Source organism: Zophobas morio, unplaced genomic scaffold (genome assembly GCF_036711695.1).
Source record: "Zophobas morio isolate AGI-343-1 ecotype UQ-CSIRO unplaced genomic scaffold, CSIRO_AGI_Zmor_V1 ptg000044l, whole genome shotgun sequence".
Classification (NCBI taxonomy): Eukaryota; Metazoa; Arthropoda; class Insecta; order Coleoptera; family Tenebrionidae; genus Zophobas; species Zophobas morio.
The window spans coordinates 4,918,986-4,936,660 of NW_026972149.1; the positions used below are offsets into that span (position 1 = coordinate 4,918,986).

The 17,675-nt window shown below is 36.0% G+C and overlaps 1 protein-coding gene across 2 annotated transcripts in view; it reads right to left on the minus strand.

Annotated features, from left to right (window-relative positions):
• Window positions 1-17,675, minus strand: part of LOC135141698 (very low-density lipoprotein receptor) — a 118,145-nt gene that overhangs the window by 58,819 nt on the left and 41,651 nt on the right. For both annotated transcript variants that reach the window (XM_064073018.1, XM_064073017.1), the window contains exon 2: window positions 15,416-15,541. In XM_064073018.1, the coding sequence (XP_063929088.1) occupies window positions 15,416-15,541 (126 nt within the window). The remainder of the gene's footprint in view (window positions 1-15,415; window positions 15,542-17,675) is intronic.

Genomic DNA, 17,675 nt, shown 5'->3' on the forward strand with positions numbered 1-17,675 from the left:
ATTTGGCAAAATCGGTCTTATCTTGACAAGTATTGGCCCCGCCCACCCACCCTTTATTTTCTTAGAGGGCTAGTACCTAAAATAAGACTGATTTTGGCTAATGAGGTCCTTCTAAGAAAGTAGAGGGCGGGTGGGCGGGTTCAGTACCTGCTAAGATAAAACTGATTTTCTCAAATTACATATCCTGTAAGAAAAAGAGGGTGGGTGGGCGGGGCTAGTACCTACTAAGTTAAGACTGATGTTGGCAAATGAGCTACTCTCTAAGAAAATGAAAGGCGAGTAAACGGGGCTGGTACTTACTAAGATAAGACTGATTTTGCCAAATGATATACCCTCTAAGAAAATGAAGGGTAAAGGGTATATCGTTTGGCAAAGTCAGCCTTATCTTGGCAAGCACTAACTCCGCCCACTCGCCCTTTACTTTCTTAGAGGGCTAATACCTGCTAAGATAAGACTGATTTTGGGTAATGAGATACCCTCTAAATAAAGGAGACGGAGGGTGGGCGGGTCTAATTCCTGCTACAATAAGACCGATTTTGGCAAATGACGTATCCTCTAAGAAATGTATTTGAATTATTAAAAGAAAAGACGCTAGAGCCCAAAACAGTTTCAAATTCTTTCCAAACAGGAAAACCTAGAACCTCAAAATTGTTTTAAATTTTCCAAAAAAAAAAAAACTGGGTCCCAAAATTAACTCAAAAACAGAATTTTCCCAAAATAGAACACAAAAGTCCCCCAAAATTGTTTTAAATAATTTACAAAAAAAAATCAATGGACCCAAATAATACCATGGGTACCCAAGACCTTCCCGAATTAAACAAAAACATTGCGGCACTCAAGACTTTTTCAAATTCATAAAAAATAAAACACTAAAAGCTGAAAATATTTTTCCAAGTTCATCCAGCAACAAAACACGAGATTCCTATAAATTTACGTGGGGTTTTGAAAACTTAGTCAAACATTTTTAACTGCTTATTCGATTTTACGCGTATAGTATAACTAACTGTGTCAGTGTTGAATTTAATGTGTTCCCGCTCCAAATTAGTGTAATTAGTTAGAGTCAGGGTGCCGGATTAGTGAACGCCCGACCTGGACCGGACTTAAGTAAGGTTCTGCGAAAGTTACTAAGTTCGAAGATTCACTCGGAGTGACGGCGACTTTTGTGTCTCGGGGGAGAACGCGCGTGCGAATTAAGCAATAATAAATGAACCGGAAATAGAGAACGCAAAAGGACAAACGGCACAGTGGACGTAAGTGTCCGGGCGGGTCCACTTACAAAGCTGAGGGAAGGAAACTAGTCCCCGTTTTCATCCTCGCACTTTGTTTTTTTAATACAATTTCAATCCCTCTATTATCTTCTATAACTTTGTCTGCGTCGTCACTTAACCAACAACAAAATTTTTGGTAGTTGTTAAAGCCGATTTCGTAACCGTAATTAATTAACGGCAAACGCAAACTAAATTCCGGACTAGAAATCACACTGTATGGTAAATTAAACATTTATTATATAATATGTATTAATTAAACAACATCTTATCAGCATGCTAATTTCTTAATGGACGAAATCAAATTGTGCTCCATCGATAACTCGGAAACTCGACGCTAACTTCCACATAACCCTAGTTCGCGCCGCAAAAAGCTCTAGGAAGCGCTTCGACGGCACCTTGGAAAGCCAATTACCTAGTCGATAATTACAAAAGTAAAAGTAAAATTTTCGAATTAAGCACCAACCAATGAACTGGAAATTGAGCAAAATTTTTAATTAACGAATGTTGATATACCGAGTTTGTAAAATGAAACACATTCTGCGACTCATTTGAAAAGCTTATAAATTACAAAGCTGGTAGTAAATAGGGAAAGCTCCTACACAACGTAACAACATTAAGACTACTTATTAAGTAAGTATCTTGCGTCTCCTTAGATTGGATCTTGTCAACAAGAACTTGCATTTAATGGTAAAGTGCCTAAATACCGTCGTCAGTAGCGTAAGTAAATAAAACTCGAAACGAGAAATTTTTTGTTCTTTCATCTCCTGCAATTACGGACGATTATTAAATCCACCTTTACTTCTGCAAACTTAACCTCCACTCACAATGTTTGCAAGAAATCAAATTGAGAAAAATTCGCAGTGAAAGCTGAACTTCCTTTGATATTTGTATTTTTCTTTACAAAAGCTCGCATCGGTGTATTGGCGACTTTATTTAAATCAGTTTCTCTCATCTCTGTTTGGTAAATTCGTCAACAAAATTTCACTTCCGGCTCTGATGGGATTGAATTTCAACGAGGTGATAAATCCCCTGTCTGATCTATTTTTATAAAATTCACTCTTCTGCCATTTGATACAGTTTCGAGTTAAGAAGTCACTTTCATTCTCTTAAAAACAACAACTGCGAAATACAAAGAGGTGTCCATACTGATTTGCTCAAGTTTATCGCATTTCGTAAACTTGTTTGGTTTACGCCATCAGAAATAAACGAATTTTGTTTTGTTTTTCTTTGTAAGTTATTGTTCCAATGAAGACAAACATCGTAAATCCTTATTTATTGGAACAATGAAGTCTTGAGTTTTTTTGGTGTGTAGAGGATCACTCTGAAATACTTTCGTACACAAAGAGAAATCCGGTGATAAAATGATCGTTTTTTTCTGCGCTAGTCCACGTCGTTACAATATGGAAAACATCGTATTGAAAAATATTTATTTCGACAACTGCTTTTAGCGCTTTCAGATTTTCCACGGGCTTTGACATGTTAAGAAGATTAAGTTATTTTTAAGTGCGCTTTAAGATTATTCTGAATATGCTAAGACTCATCCTCGCTGAAAACGAAATCTCCAAATTTCCAAAAATAACAAAAGTTTTCTCTCACCTGTGCTTTAATAATCGCCTTATTTTTTTTTTAACGATATATTTTTTATGTTAATCCGTTGCCTATCATGCTCACTCCAAACCAAATATAGACAAATGTATTTTTGTAACATAATGCGCCCGAACCAGACAGACTTTTTCACATAATTTAATTGTTCATTTGAAACGTGAATATTTGTTTCATTGCAACTATTAATACTCAATTTAGTTGAATATTACTTTAATTGCGACTCTACATATGTGGATACATTCAAATTTAATTTTACGGTTGTGAAGTAATAAATTCAATAATCTAGTATTATATTGAAGTGAAAATTTTATAGAGAACATGGATTTAGAATTACTACGCAATTATTTATTAGTATGCATGACACGAAAAAATTTATATCGTAAGTAAAATTTATAAAAATTTTTTTTTTTAATGGAACGAGTTTTACTATTGCGTAACAAAACGGAAACGAAGAACGCATAAGCAAGCTATAAAAAGTGAAACATGCGGAATAACACACCCATTAGTTACTTATACTAAAACACGTATTTGCTGTCTCTTTCTAACACGGAAAATTAAATATTTGAAAAAGTTGTAATACTGATTCCCGTTACAATTCCATGCATTTGGTGTTTTCCTTTTCCCTTTGTTCTGTTTGAGTTTCATTTGCACAATTATAGCTATCTGAAGGCAGTTAGCACCTTATATGGACCTAGTGTTTGTTTACTTATGTCGAAGTGAAATAAATTTCCATTAGTTGTTGCGTACTTTGTTCAATAACACAATGTCGGTTCGGAAAAATCCACTTTTTCGCTTCAGGTTGAATTTGAAAAAAATGCAACAAGCCGAATGTTAAATTATTCCACTGAATTACTATTTGTTGTCATAGTTTGAGCTATTATGATCCTCTCGCTTAGAATAGCAATTGATGCGTGTTAACTACAATAATAGTAATAATATTTACATAAACTAACATTAATGGTCTGTTGATGAGGATTTAACCTGCGCTTTGGCCTACAGCAATTATCGGCATACAGCAAATCTGATGTTAAGTGGGTCGGCGAAAAACACACGCCCGAAGTTAACATATGGCTTTTTAATACAACTCAATTTCACGTGTCTGTCAAAATTAATAAAATGGAAGTTATTGTTTCGTTCCCGTCAAAATTTCCATTTAGGAAGAGATTAATAGCACCATTGATTTTTTGAATAATGTATTCCCCTAACAGTTTAAAACGTTGTTACTATTTTATAACTCGATGTAAACTCCTTCAATCTGTTTTAGATTACTTTTCAGTGCGTCTTCAATTTTGTTACCGAGTGAGGATGGCTTTGGATGATCCAGGATCTCAACAAAATGATCCAGAAATCCCAAGCTCCTTACAGTTTAGATACTATTACAGTGCTATTACTTTCAGTTGAGTTGTGTACAAAATTTTCCACAATTTAACGAAACTCACCCGTGCTCTTTTTGCTAGTGCATTAGTTAGTACCCACATTTCGCCAGAGCGTGGACGTGAGCGGCGACAAGCGCATTACATATATATTGTAATAATTCGCAAACTTTGTCGGCAAAAAAAGCTAAATAGCGTCAGCAAACACATGAGTTGTAAACAATTAAGAAACATGTTTACAATAATGGGCAAGCGGCACACATTTTTACCGTTGCATTAGGTACAAGTGGACGTCAGTTGTTTTTATCGCCGACGAAAAAAACAATTTGTAAATACAGTGGAAATATTTCAAGAAGGACATACTAATAAAACTTGTGAACATCGACATATATTTCTAGAATATAATATCCATTAATTAATTAATTAAACAACGTCTTATCAGCAATAAACACTATAATTACATTGTAAACAAGATTTTCTTTGAACCAAATAATATGTGTAAGATTAGTATTCTCCGATAAATATTTAAATAGAACAAGATGCGTACGCTGTGCAACGTCTGCTACAACCACGGCCCCTGTCGATCGCGCCTCCCCTGGTCGCATATCGCCGAAATTGAATTTAATTCTTTGACGGAGTTTGCACGTTTTTTAGAGTGCCATTAATCTTATATGAATAAATTTCAAGTATACGTCTTTTGTGCGAGTGACAACCCCACACTTAGATACACTAAAAAAAAGATAATTTACTATACTAGGAAGACATATTGAATATTTTTGTAGCCCTTGACGGAGCTGTTTCTTCGAACATTTTACACCGTGCCCAACTAGAGCGAAAAATTCAAAAATCACCCGATTTAATTAACAATAATTCACAGTTTTGCCTAGAATTGTCGCTGTTATCTAGACAATTAATATTAATAAAAACAAAAAACAACTACATAAAAATAAAAATATATGGATTCATTTGACATTACAATGTTTTTTTACGCAACTCGACTTGTCATTAAATTGGAGCAATTACCTGAGAAAAGTCTGCGACTGTCAGCCCTCAACAATATACAAAGCATGTTTATACCAAATCGATTTGATTACGTCAGAGAAGTTTCTTAACAATGACATGAAAATTTATAATTTCAGCCAATTTCTCTTGGAAAATATTGGAGCTTTCTTCCAGACTACTGCAAAAAAATTGTATCACTTTGTGCCTTCAGGATTTCACCTCCTGGGACATGATTTAATGAGAAACAAACAATATTGTTGTTGCGTTTTTCACGAATATGAAATTCGGAATCAGTATAGTCAGATTAAAATGTATAGTGAAAGCGTCAATTGAATTAGAATAATCGGCTGGTTGTTGGAACACACTGGGGGATCCCTAAATCACCTACCCTGGATAAATGTTAAATACGTTCGAAACAGAGAGCTCTAACTAATACGATTGCTAGCAATTAGAAGAAAGTGCTCGCAAGACTTATGGGAAGTCATTTAATATTTTTACGACTTTTAACATAATATTTTCGTGATAAAAATCAGCTTTCATCATTCGGGTATTACTGCGTCCGGTGTATATTTGCTTTTACGGGCCGGTGTTTACTGCATCCGAGTGTAATTTCCGTGTAAAACACGACTTGATACACTTACCCTAATAATAACAACAACAACACTGAAAAAAGAAAATCTGCACCGGGCATAGCATCACACTTGGACCATTGGCAAACGTAAACAAATATCTCGGAAGTCCCAAATTTGATATGTCATACCCCGACGCATAGAACGTGACTCCAAGTCGACGCTCTCGCTCCTCAATCGATAAAAGAAAAACTTAATTTCACGCTTTCGAACTGGGAGCGACGGTGTTGGCAAATAGAGTACAACAAAATTGAATAAAACCTGGACGCATAAATAATTTTCAATTAATACCCTCCTTTTTGTTTGATTTTGAAGTCCGATTTCGCGTCGCCACCCTCGACTGTTTCCGGTGTCTTCCGTTTTATATCTTTATTTTTGTCGTAAATCCAACCCTTCTGAAGTTGTAAGCTCGAAATTGTCGGCACTCCGGTCGAAGCCGGATCTTTCCGGGTGTTTCGTGCATGGAACTCGCCTCCGTGGCGGTTAGCGGTTTGGAGCTTACGTTCGATTTTTTGCGGAGGAACGCTTCAGATTTAAGCGACAAATTTCGAGGAGATGCATCCGTCCGAGTCTGGCTCGATTTACATAACCTCTTTGAGCGTTTTTTAAAAGCGCTCCGTGTTTATTATTTCTGAAACATCTGTATGTTTGTCTAGTGAATGTATCCGCGACTGTAACAGCTTCCATGCTTTTAAAACTCGGGAGAAACCGAAAGGACAACAGTAATTTAAATGGAAGATTTCGATATCGTTCGTTTATAAACGCAATTCGGAGCGACGCTCGCATTTCGACTTACGTAAGCGGTATATACTTCACCAAGCTCGAGAATTTTCTCGGAAATTTTCGACATGGGGCAATAACGTGACCGCAGAATTCGATATTCAGCAGGATGGTGCTCTGGCTGGATTTTTACCCCTGCTTAGAAGAATTCTACGAGAACGTTGAGTAAATAGGGTAAAAGTTACCTTAAACTAACAAAAATCGGAGTCCCACAGGTCCACTCTCAGTGAAGAGTGAGCAAATGCTGCGACAAAATGGTTTTAAATGAAAATCTAATATTTGTTAAATCAAAACTAGTTTCGTTAAAACGCGAACTCTTTACGAAGGACGGGGATTAAGGCACTCCGGGTACCAGTCTAACGAGATATGACCTTAAGCAACGGTTAACAAAAGATCGAAAGTTAAATTTTAGTCAAAATCGATCACCATGTTTTAGTGTGCTGTGTCATGTAACGAACTGAAGAGAAAATACCATTTGTGCTAAATATATTTTACACTCTAGTGGTTATAATCAGTATTATCGCGTTATATTTAGTGTGAATTTGACAATACGTCTGTTGAATCTTTTATGTTTACGAAACAACCAGATCAAAGGAAAACGAATTATAATCACATAAACCTCCATTTGTTGTGCATTCATTCGGAAAAGAAGCATTGTGTGGGTGTACAAACATTTTGTTTTATTGAGGGCTTAATTTGACTATATTGTTTGTACACATGTTTCGTTAAGTGTTTTCTGCGATTTATTTTATTTTGCTGTTCATAATTTTATTTACAATTCTTAAACCGATGTTTTTAAAATCGTCGACAAACACACCTAAACGTGAAACAAAAAAACGTAAGGACTGAATTTTTTATTTTATTCGTTTTTCCGCCTACGAGTTTCCAGTTTTAAAAAATCTGAAAATATAGACAGATAATTAAAGACCGGGATACTAGGAAACACGTTATATAAAGAAAATGAATGTCAAAATAAATATTTGCATACTTTTTGCGAAAACGTAGGATTTGCAAATATTACTTGAAGTTGTTTCATCCGGCTAATTTTCCGTATTCTGGAAAAACGTGAAATTATCTTTCGGAATTTCATTTTTATCCTGCGAAGTGGGCGTGTTTACTTTCTCCAATTCAATTACAAGATACCTAATTCAGCTGAAATCGTGCAACTCATAAGGACTCGATTCCGTAAAGTTGAAAACAATTTTCGAAAAATATGAAAACCCGTCCAAGTTTATAATTAGTTGTCAGGACCGTAAATTACGACGTAATTCCGTGTTTGGCAAGTTAAATACACAACAAAGAAAAAAGTTGACAAACGTCTCGTCCTCAGTATTGATTGGAGTTTCATTATTAATTTTATGGCAGTGTTCAAAGGTTTATCATCAAGCAAGTCAAGAATGTCATTTCCTTGTTAATCTCTTCGCCGGAATTCTGTAAAAGAAACCCTAAACATAAATTACGTTCCTAAGGAAAAGAATCCATAATTAAGATAACTGACTTTGCGGAGATTAATTTCGCCGGAATTCTAGCAAATCTTCAGGTGCTTCAATAAAACAACATAAATTAAACGTTTGACAAGCAATTTGCTCACACACAGAAACGTTAAATAAAACCGACATCAGAGAGTCATAAAAACGAATTATCGCCAATTATTCTACCAAACATTGCTCATGAGACGGTTCAAGGCAATACTTTAATTAAATTCCAAATTAGATTACAGCTCGTTGCTATTTGCGTAGGATACAAGTCCCCTCAAAAATTTACAAATTAAATCATCCCTCTATAAGACATTATTGAAGCTTCATTTATACGGAATCTGTCCCCGGGGAACCCTAACAACTTACAACCTTGTTATACATCACACGCTATCACTTAATGTATGATCTTGTCCCCCAAAAAACCCTACTCTCCCTTGACTTGTCAAAGACAATAAAAAATACATTCTTTCATACAATTCCGCCAAATGGCCGTTTTGATGAGTTCGAAAACTGTATCATCGTGACAGCTAATATTAAAGGCAACTGCAAACGATACAAATCGATAGAGAATACCGCCAAAGTGCGGAGCCCTTTAAAACTTCAGTCGATTTTAATAGATTGTTCGTAAAAAAGCCGCAGAGATATCGTCGTAAAACTTTTACTGGTTCCTGCTTCGATCTTGTATGAATAGAGCCCTATCCATTACTGTCGATGCAGTTTCCTTTTATGTTTTAATAATAATTTTCGAATATTGGATTCTGGGCTGTACCTGCGGTTTCGATCTCAAAATAATATTAGATTTTTAATAAAACTGAAAGATTGCGATAGGGGAAATGCTTATTGAAAAATAACATCCAACAATAATTTTATTTTTGTCGACGAAAACGACTGACATTTATTTTATTCAGACTACTGTGGCAGTTTATACGCGATATATGACACTGCAACTTAAATTTAAAAATAAATAGCAAAGTGTGAATGTTATCTATTTGTATAACCTTTGAAGTGTGTTTATAGCAAAATAAATAAATGTGGTCTGACAATCGTCTCTTAGAATCTGTACCGACCTGTGTACTTTGACATTAACGATGACTAGCTTTTATTAGCGAAACTAGCGTTATCAATACGTACTTATGTATTAACATATTTTGACAACAATTTTCACATTCTAACATTAAAATTTGATGAAAATATCCACTTAAGTAAGTTTAAAGTAAGTATATTTCGTTGATATTTGTAAGTTTACTTACTTTACACTTAAATATATCGCTCGGTTTTTATTTTCATATGGATATCTACAGCTACATTTTTTTAAGTTTATGTAGATTTACTCATTTTCATATCGCAATTTTACAACAAAAAATATTTCAGAACAGTCGTTCAACATAAAATGTTGAATCACTCTTAGAATAATTTGGAAAGTTGTTTACTCTACTTTGTTAAAGCACCGAGCGATTTGCCAAAAATTGACAATCTAAGAAACGCAATTGAATTTCAAAAGGACGCATGCAAATAAGAGTGCGGTGTTGTATTGTTCCAGCGATGGCCTCGGAATCCCAAATATATTAATTACACTCGATACGAATTGCAGATCTGAAGTGATTCAAGATCGATTTAATCTATAGGGTAAAGTTCACACATGTAGTTGTTCTAAATAAGCCATGTGTTGTCTAACTAATGACAACGCTAAGATCATTGATCACACGGCGATTCTAGTGTAACACCAGAGCCATACCAACGTCTTATAGACTAAAGAAAAAGAAGTCTTCAAAATTGTATAAATATGTAAATATATATCCTGTGACGAATGGGAATTCAGTGTCGATAAGGAAAATCCACTGCTGAATCACGATTCTTACAGCGTACTAAAAAAAAAAAATCGGGAAGATGTACCAAATAACAACATTTCAAACATGTTGACAAGTTCCATGAAAGTAGTTGTTTCTAGGACAATTTGACTTCATTTGGCCTGTCTTAAGCCTCGGATAAAAAATGATGGGAGTCGTAAAACGAGTCCAAATGGTCGATAGAAAATAATACCGTTTCTAAGATACCTCAAATTAGTAGACAGAAAATGATGCCGGTTCTAGAACAGCTCAATGACTGTAGTAGTTATTTGATGTCGTTTCTAGGACACTTTGACCTCTTTTGAGCTGCCTTAGAAACAGCATCATTTTCTGTCGGCTAATTTGACCTGTTCTAGAATCGGCATCACTTTCAGTCGTTCATCGCGTCATTGTCGTTAAGCCTCGGACAAAAAATGATGGGAGTCGTAAGATGAGACCAAATGGTCAATAGAAAATAATACCGATTCTAAGACCCCTCAGATTAGTAGACAGAAAATGATTCCGGTTCTAAGACAGGCCAAATGTGTCGACAAAAAATGATGCCGGTTCGAAAACAGCTCAATGACTATTAGTAATTATACGATGTTTGACTTCATTGGAGCTGTCTTAGAAACGGTACCATTTTTTTTTGACAGGTCATTGACTTGTCTTAGAACCGGTATCATTTTCTGTGTGCTAATTTGACCTGTCTTAGAAGAGGCATAATTTTTTATCGACTAATTTGGGCTGTCATAGAACCGGCATCTTTTTTGTTGGCTAATTTGAGCTGCCTTAGAAACGGCGTCATTTTCTGTCAATCATCACGACATTGTCGTCAAGCTTCGGACAAAAAATGATGGGAGTCGTAAGATAAGACCAAATGGTTGTCAGAAAATGAGACCGTTTCTAAGACCCCTCAAATTAGTCGACAGAAAATGATACCGGTTCTAAGACAGGTCAATTAGTCTACGGAAAGTGATGCCGGTTCTAGGATAGCTCAATTACTGAAATAGTTATATAATGCCGTTGCTAGGAGAGTTTGACCTCGTTGGACCTGCTTTAGACCCGGAATCATTTTCTGTCGGCAGGTCATTGATTTGTCTTAGAACCGGCATAATTTTCTGTGGGATAATTTGACCTGTTGTAGAATCGGCATCATTTTCTGTCGATCATTGCGTCGTCATCATCGTCGTCAAGCTTCGGATAAAAAAAGATGGGGGTCGTAAGACAGGTCCAAATGGTCATGCCGTTTCTCAAACAATTAGTTGACCGAAAATGATTCCGGTTTTAAGACAGGTCAAATTTGTCGATAGAAAATGATACCGGTTCCAAAATAGCCCAATGACTGTTAGTAATTATACGATGCGATTTCTAAGACAGTTTGACCTCATTGGAGCTGTCTTAAAAACGGCGCCATTTTTTTGACTGCTCATTGACTTGTCTTGGCATCGGCATCATTTTATATGTGCTAATTTGACCTGTCTTAGAAAAGGCATCATTTTTTATCGACTAATTTGGGCTGTCATAGAACCGGCATCATTTTCTGTTGGCTAATTTGACCTGTTTTAGAATCGGCATCACTTTCTGTTGACTAATTTGAGCTGCCTTAAAAACGGCGTCATTTTCTGTCGATCATCGCGTCATTGTCGTCAAGCCTCAGACAAAAAATCATGGGAGTCGTAAAATAAGACCAAATGGTCGACAGAAAATGACACCGTTTCTAAGACCCCTCAAATTAATCGACAGAAAATGATTCCGGTTCTAAGACAGGTCAAATTATTCGACGGAAAATGATGCCGGTTCTAGGACAACTCAATGACTGTAGTAGATATATAATACCGTTTCTATGACAGTTTAACTTCATTTGACCTGCCTTAGACCCGGCATCAATTTCTGTCTACTAATTTCAGGGGTCTTAGAAACGGTGTCATTTTCTGTGGGATAATTTGACCTGTTGTAGAATCGGCATCATTTTCTATGGATCATTGCGTCGTCATCATTGTCGTCAAGCCTTGGACAAAAAATGATGGGGGTCGTAAATGTCCAAATGGTCGATAGTTAATCAGTCCGTTTCTAAGACACCCCGAATTAGTTGACCGAAAATGATTCGGGTTCTAAGACAGGTCAAATTTGTCGACAGAAAATGATGCGGGTTCCTAGACTGCTGAATGACTGTTAGTGGCGATACGATGCGGTTTCTAAGACAGTTTGACCTCATTTGAGCTGTCTTAGAAACGGCCCCATTTTTTTTTTTTTTTTGACAGATCATTGACTTGTCCTAGAACCGGCATTGTTTTCTGTGTGCTGATTTGACCTGTCTTAAAAACGGGATAATTTTTTATCGGCTAATTTGAGCTGTCATAGAACCGGCATCATTTTTTGTCGGCTAATTTGACCTGTTTTAGAATCGGCATCATTTTCTGTCGATCATTGCGTTGTCAAGCTTCGGACAATAAAATGATGGTGGTCGTAAGACAGGTCCAAATGGTCGACAATAAATCATTCCGTTTCTAAGACACCCCGAATTAGTTGACCGAAAATGATTCCGGTTCTAAGACAGGTCAAATTTGTCGACAGAAAATGATGCCGGTTCCAAAACAGCTCAATGACTGTTAGTAATTAGACGATGCGATTTCTAAGACAGTTTGACCTCATTTGAGCTGTCTTAGAAACGACACCATTTTTTTGACAAGTCAATTAGCCTGTTCTAGGACAGCTCAATTACTGAAATAGTTATATAATTCCGTTTCTAGGAGAGTTTGACCTCATTGGACCTGCCTTAGACCCGGCATCATTTTCTGTCGGCAGGTCATTGATATGTTTTAGAAACGGCATCATTTTCTGTGGGCTAATTTGACTTGTTTTAGAATCGGCATTACTTTCTGTCAACTACTTTGAGCTGCCTTAGAAAAGGCATCATTTCCTATCGCTCAACGCGTTATCGTCGTCATCAGGCTTCAGACAAAAAGTTGTGGGGGTCATAAGACAGGTCCAAATGGTCGACAATAAATAATGCCATTTCTATGACTACCCCAATTTGTCGACAGAAAATAATGCCGGTTTGACCTCATTTGAGCTGCCTTAGAATCGGCATCATTTTCTGTGGACTAATTTGACCTGTTTTAGAATCGGCATCATTTTCTGTGGACTAATTTAAGCTGTCTTAGAAACGGCATCATTTTCTGTCGATCATCGCGTCGTCGTCGTTAAGCCTCAGACAAAAAATGATGGGGGTCCTACGACAGGTACAAATGGTCGACAGAAAATGACAACTCAATGACTGTAATAGTTATATGTTTGACCTCATTTGCGCTATCTTAGAAACGGCATCATTTTCAATTGCCTAATTTGACTTGCTTTAGAATCGGCGTCACTTTCTGTCGACTAATTTGACCTGTCTTAGAAACGGCATCAATTTCTGTCGATCATCGCGTCGTCGTCGTCGTCGTCAAACTTCATTCAAAAAATGATGGGGGTCGTAAGACAGGTTCAAATGGTCGACGGTAAATGATGCCGCTTCTAAGACATCTCGAATTAGTTGACAGAAAATGATGCCGGTTTCAAGACAGCTCAATGACAGTTTGACCTCAGCATCATTTTCTAATTTGACCTGTTTTAGAATCGGCATCACTTTCTGTATACTAATTTGAGCTACCTTAGAAACGGCATCATTTTTTGTCCTCGTCAAGCTTCGGACAAAAAATGATGTGGGTCCTACGATAGAAAACTAAGTACTCATGAATACGAAAATTCGGGTTTCCGGTTTACGTTTAATAGCAATCCGAAACTATAGAACTAATTATTCTAACATATCAAAAGTTTTTTTTTTCTTTCACCAAAAAGATTATCATAAAAATGGTAAAAAACTAAATATCCCTTTAAATGTGGTTTGGCAATCCACTATTATTTGCAACTTAACTATAAACGAGTTACTCTTCGGTACTAATACAGAGTTTCTGTAAATGATTATAGAGTCGAAGTAGGTCTTGAACACGTGCCGCCTCTCAGTTTTGGACTTTACTAAATGCCCAAGGACGCACGACAAATACCATACGCGTCTGTATAACTGGTTGCGTAAATGATTCAAATCTCATTAAAAAAATAAAACTAATTCATTACAATAAAAAGAAACAAATTGTCATAATGAGGCATAATTTCAGCGAAGCGGTATTTTTGAATCATCCATAAAAACCCTGTGTTAATGTAGAACAGAACATCACCTAAAATGTACTCATTTCTATAGGATTTTTTAAATGTAGGTGAAAGAATAACGAGTAATGAAACGAATTTACAGTATGTGACTATCGACCTTTAGTTTTTCCACGTTAGTGTTATCCTGAAACTTTATAATATAAAATATTCTCAACAGCTGGAAAATTAGAGAAACTTGAGTGGAAGTGTTCTTGGCAAACTAAACACAAACTTGGAATTAGTTTCGTATTAAGAAAACAAATACGATACAGCAGCGCCATCAAACACCTCCTATTCAAATTTATTTAAATTTTTCTGTGTAAAACAAGTAAAAAACTGCATCCACACAAAAACGCCGGTATTAAATATTCTAGACCCTCGCATAAATTTTTGGTTATCAGAATTCCCCTTGTCGGATTTTACAGATTGTCCCTAAAAAAACCCGTGAAAATATCCGCCTGAAAATTTTACCAGCTTTTAGCCTGATCCTTACTAAACAGGAACTTGTCCATTTTCCCATCGATACCTTCACGCATTAATTTTTTATAAATCTTTTTGTGAAACTCTGCATTCAAGTAGGTTCCCTGGTGGTATGCATCGATAAATAATGAACCAAACCGAAAACCGACTTTTGATAGACGGCGCTACGTGAGATCAAAATTATTTCGAAACGTAAACGACGCGAATGTTCTTTGTCAGCGTTTTGGAATAGATTAAGGGCTCTTCCACGAGCTTATGCATCTAAGCCATAAAAAGCTAACCAAGAGGACCTGTGGGACGTGTTATTTTCGCTCTTTCGTAGTGCTCTGAAAGAATTGAGCATACTGAACGTGGATATTTTTGCAAAAAAAGTGTGTGTTTTAGTTGTAATAATACCCTAGGGTGTTGATTTTATCGACGTGACGTACAATTATTAATGTTGTACTTACTTGAGAAAAAAACAACATAAATCGGATTTTTTCTTTTCTTCTGTATATAATACTCCACTCTCATTTTCGCGCCGAACTACAGTAATTGAAATTAATTTTAACACGCGAGCCGACATATTGATGGCGCTGGGTCACGTGATCACGACAAGGACAACAATGTCGTCGGGGTGAAGTCTTTCAGAGGCCGATGTTATTCAAGCTGTTGGAAATTTTAATTTCGACGAGACCGAGGGTAAATTCTCTTTGAGATTATTATTCTTAAGTTGAGTGATCTCTCATTTAATTTATATTCATAAGAAGAGACGAAACAAGATCGATAATAGAAAGTACTTACTTGGGCATTGCTCGATGATTTCGTCGGACCCATCCTCACAGTCGTTCTCCCCGTCGCACATGAAAGATATTGCTATGCATTTTTTATTGGCACAAGTAAATTGTCGTAATGAGCAAGGTACAGCATCTGGAACAAAAAGAAAATCATGAAGAATTACGAGGGATATTTTAGATTAAGACATAACCTAACAAATCATGGTGTTTTGACAGGAGAAATATGGCGCGTCTGATGTAATTACATTACGGACTGGTTTTTTTTCTAATAACTTATTACGGAATAAAGCAAAGGCGAGAGATTTGAGGGATAATCCCGCATTTTCATATAAATTGGAATGAGATTACTAAGCCAACAGGTAAGTTAAAAATGGCGACCTTTTTTAGTAATTTTTCACGGAAATACCTGAAACACAAATATGACAAAGCGAAATTGTTTGCCAGACAGATTTGTATTGGTCACAGCACCAAATACTAAGTTATCGCCTCAGCTGTCGTTTTGTTACCCTCATATATCTCGAACTCTGTGGTACAGCTTAGAATTTGAATTAGGGGAAAAATCGAAAAATCTCTACTACTTAAAATTAACCAGAAAAATAAAACATTCTTACGAAATTCCGCCTCATATATATTCAGACGACAGGCTAATTAAGAACTTTAATTAGGTACATCAATCAAAAACGCCATTAATTTTCCCAAATCGTGAGTTAAATGCAAATTAGGGAAGATTTTATGAAATGACACTGTTCACTGCAATGAATTTATAGTGGTTTATGCGGGTTAGGTTCTTACAATCGATTACACGCAGATCTCTATGTACTCCGTTATAATATAACTTTGTGACAAATAACACTCGGCAAAAGTTATGAACTGCTTTGGCAACATCAAGAAATCCCTGTTAAATATTTATAGCAACTCTGAACCATATCTTTATCCTTTAGTTATTGTTATTACTTAACTCAATGACAACAAAAGTCGCAGAAATATTCACTATTCGAGTTACAATGTTTTAACTATAGCACCCCTGCGAGCCTAAGAGGATCAATATGAGCCAGGTAATGCACACATGGATGACGGTTATTTGTTCTGATTTGGTAAATGTTATGGCTTCATTCCTCCCCATGTGTATAATACAGAGTATTGGTTTTTCATTATTCTATCTTACGGCTGGCTCTTTCATAAAACGAGAGGAAAATGCCATTATTTTTTTTATTTTAGGGCTATATGCACATAAACTTTGGAAAAAAAAGATTTTGTTTATCGTGACTTTATTTGAAATAAAAATCCCCGAAGTTTTATTGACGTAAATTAATCTCCTGAGAACCAAATCAAAATCAATATTTTTTTTAACCGAGAGAAAGACAATACGTAAGTGTTGTACGACTTTATATGAACTTGCGCAAACTTGATTCCCTTGTTACATACTGGATACGAATTCAGTGCAAAATATAAAATTGGTAGTAACCACTTCTGCTTCCTGCGTTACTTCTTATGGGTTGTAAAGTTTTAAAACATGGAACGGTGGAAGCAGGCTGTTGCTGTAATAAACCGGTGTATCCTAACTGCGCCGATAAAACTTAAAACCTGAAAACGACGAACAAACTGCGCCGCATCCAGCTGATCTTAAATTATCGTTAGTAATATTTAGGGTTATAGCAAAAACGACAACTAGTAACGACTGTGACTACTTAGTATATCGCGCTTAAATAATCGTTTTTCTTAGTGGATTACTTTATCCACTTACTTACGTAAATTTGACAGTCAGTGAACAAGTTATTTTTTGTAGTGAAATGTAGTCCTACACGTGTTATAAAAAATCTTTTAAATGTCAGTTTGATACATGATCTTCATACGTTATGCGGTCTTAGTTCAGAGTTCAGGGGGAATTCTCACACCGGTCCTTGAAGGCTTAACGGGATGACTTGAAGATAAGGCGCACTTTATTGGTATCCCGGTAAACGGCGCAGTTTGGTATTCTCTTAATACATATAAAATAATTTCCCCAGTGATAAGTTTAGAGCTTCCTTAATGATTATATTGTTATGTGAAACGCTTAGTTCAGCCCGAAAAAAATATATAAAAATTGTTTGCGTTTTCTGTTTTCTGAAAACCTCTATAAAGTACTAAGTGTAAATAACACTGTCGTTTTTTGACTGGATTTTAAAATTTTTTTTTTTTTTCAATTATGTACGATTTTATAATTTTTGTCTTTCAGATCTTAATTTTTCCAGTTTTTCGTTTTTTCAATTTTTCGATTTGCAATTTTT